Source organism: Humulus lupulus, chromosome 9 (genome assembly GCF_963169125.1).
Source record: "Humulus lupulus chromosome 9, drHumLupu1.1, whole genome shotgun sequence".
NCBI classification, from domain to species: Eukaryota; Viridiplantae; Streptophyta; class Magnoliopsida; order Rosales; family Cannabaceae; genus Humulus; species Humulus lupulus.
This window is the reverse complement of record NC_084801.1, coordinates 185,572,313-185,575,273: the sequence shown is the minus strand read 5'-3', so window position 1 is coordinate 185,575,273 and position 2,961 is coordinate 185,572,313. Positions and strand designations below refer to the sequence as shown.

The following is a 2,961-nucleotide window of genomic DNA, read 5'->3' as shown; positions in this document are numbered from 1 at the left end:
AGTGCATGGGCTAAAAATGTGCATATGCTTTTTATCTGAGTAAATATTTTGTAATCAAATTTGAATTGAAATTAAAATATATATATTTTTATTTGTTCAGGTTACATCTAAACTCGTGTATGTCTATTTACCACACCCAAACCTGACCCGAACATAAGTGGGTCTGGGTCTAATCCGACCCGAAATTAACGAGTTTGGCCAAAAACTGAGTTTTCGAGTTGCGGGTCAGACGGACTTGTGGATTTTGCGGGTCGAACGTTTATCCCTAAAAAAAATACCATATTTATCATAGTTTTAAAAAAATATCATATTATATGTAGTTTCCATTTTTGTAAATTTCCTAAATAGTTAGGCCCACAAAGCCCAGTCCAGGTTCAAGAGGGCCCATAGTTTGTTTCTGGGCAGACTAGGGTTTATATACAAACATCGCTCGTTTCGGTCATCTTTCCCAATCTCAACACTTATCTTCCTCAGAGTCACGAACCAAAAACTAAAATGGATTTCTCAAAGAAGCGCAAAACCGAAGAAAATGGCAACGGTACCACTCCAACCGCCGCCGGTGGCAGTGGCGCCGCCACTCTTCTCAATCTCACCCCAGAAGACGCACGCACACTCCTTCACCCACTCACCCAAGACCAACTCCTTGATATTCTCCAAGGTGCTGTACTTCGTCACCCTGACGTCCTCGACGCCGTGCGCTCTCTCGCCAACCGCGACACCACTCTCCGAAAGCTCTTCGTCCGTGGCCTCGGCTCTGATACTACTTCCGAGTCCCTGCGCTCCCTCTTCGCCACGTACGGAGAACTCGACGAGGCCATAGTCATCTTCGACAAGAACACTGGAAAATCCAAAGGATACGGCTTCGTCACTTTTAAGAACGCCGATGGAGCCTTACTCGCTCTCAAAGAACCCAGCAAGAAGATCGACGGAAGAATCACAGTGACCCAGTTTGCCGCCGCTGGAGTTTCTGGACCCAATAGCTCCTCATCTGCTTCCGCCGATGTTTCGGCTAGGAAAATTTACGTTGGGAATGTACCCTTTGATATTTCCTCGGAGAGGCTTTTGGGTCACTTCATGATGTACGGCGAAATTGAAGAAGGCCCATTAGGGTTCGACAAGGCCACAGGTAAGTCGAAGGGTTTCGCTTTCTTTGTGTACAAGACCGAAGAGGGTGCGAGGGCTGCGCTTGTTGACCCAATGAAGAACATTGATGGGCACCAAGTTGCTTGTAAACTAGCTGTGGATAATAAGAAAACCAAGACTGGTGCTCAGGCTTCTACTGGGTATACTGGTGACACCGTGGTACCACCTCATCCGTCGATGCCAGGTTCGTTTCAGGGGGCTCATTATGGTCCACCACAGCCGGGCAATTTGTATCCAGGATATCCCGGTGGAGGGCATCACGGGCAGGGTCCGCCTCAACCTCTGGCTGCGAGTAATTATGGGCCTCCGTCTATGGGGAACCAGGTGCCATCTTCAAATGTTGGATATAATAGTAACTTTCCAGGTTCGTACAGTGGTCCAATGGCTGGAGATTTTAGTGGTCGGTTGCCTCCGAGTTCTGCTGGATACCCAGACCATACACAGTATGGGTTAACATCATCTTCTCTACCAACTCAGCATAGCCAACCTCCTCCTGTGCCTAGAGGTCCGCCTGGTGGAATGTATCAGAGCTTACCGCATTATTATTGAGGTAAGTTTTGGTTTTTTTTCATTGATATGTTACTTGAGAAGAGTGATCTTCCCTGTGTTGCGCACACCCCAAATTTTGATTTTGTTTATGATTTCTTTTAAAATGTATGTCATCTATGTTCGTGCTAGTAGGTATGTCTCTGTGGTTGGCTTTAGAGGACTTGTAAAATGTTTTTTGATTTCTTAAGGAGGACATGTGGAATTTTTTTTCTTTTCAAAGTGCTTTCTTTCTGTATAAATTGGCTGTGTTTTATTTTCTTGTTACTAGTACAAGCTCTCTGTTTTGTATGCTTGATTCTTGATTACTGGTTTGAGTTTAAATGGGTATTTGCTTCAGGTGTATGAGAAGCTTCTTGGGAGCCAATGCTTTAAATGCTTGTGGTGATTTCGTGAAATGCAGAGAATGAAATTCTTGGATATATTATATGGACTACTGAAAATTTGTTGCTGGTTCACTTCATCTGTCTCTGTGTTGCCTTCTAGTTTCTTATAAGGATCTTGATATTATATTATTTGCTTGTAGAACTTATTTTAAAGCATACTAGAGCTTTTCTGGTAAACTGTTTCACCGAATAGTTATGTAGTTCTTGTTCAAATAGTTGAGGAATGCTTTCATTAATATGTTTTCAAGTAAGGTGCTTGTTTAACTTCTTTTCGTTTATTTTCTTGCTATTTTTTTCCCCTTTCTTGAATCCTAAGTCCTTTTCTACTTGGACCCTGATTAGACCTGAGAAGAAGTTATGCATGCATGTTTAATAATGTGCTACTTTATATTGTGTTAAGAAGGAACACTATTTACTTTCAATGGTGCTTTGTAATGTCCAAAAATTCCATTACCAGATGCGTTCTGGCATGTTATATTTGAGTATGGTGGGAAATCTTGCACCGTTCCCTATCAGTTAGCATTACAGCCTTTGTCTTTTCGTTCATGTTCCTTATTATGGCTTCTTGATGCAATTGTATTAGGCCTACATATATGGACTTGGTGATTTAAATATATGTTTTCTTGTTGAGCAGCTTTGATTCTTGGGATAAACCTTTGTTGAGTACTTACCATCTTTTTTCTCCAATCTATTTTGGTTTTACTCAGATGATTTGAAATTTGAGTAAAACTACATGTCTTCCATGAATATATAGTTTATTCACTGCTGAAACCTATGTTTTTAATTGTTTTCTCTCTTTCATTTTTGCTTAATCTACTTGTAACTTTCAACTGTATTGGTTTACATTACTAACCTATAAATTAACTCTTCTCGGTGTCAAACTTGG

The 2,961-nt window shown here is 41.3% G+C and overlaps 1 protein-coding gene across 1 annotated transcript; it reads left to right on the top strand.

Moving 5' to 3' along the window:
- Positions 1–431: 431 nt before the first annotated feature.
- Positions 432–2,322, top strand: LOC133801660 (UBP1-associated protein 2C-like). Its single transcript, XM_062239907.1, has 2 exons — positions 432–1,693; positions 2,030–2,322. Exon 1 carries the CDS (start codon positions 496–498, stop codon positions 1,690–1,692), a length of 1,197 nt encoding a protein of 398 aa, XP_062095891.1. The 5' UTR covers positions 432–495; the 3' UTR covers position 1,693; positions 2,030–2,322.
- Positions 2,323–2,961: the final 639 nt, after the last annotated feature.

What these genes read in the sequence shown, in the direction of transcription:
- LOC133801660 (XM_062239907.1), top strand. Translation starts at nt 496, where the DNA reads ATGGATTTCTCAAAGAAGCGCAAAACCGAAGAAAATGGCAACGGTACC.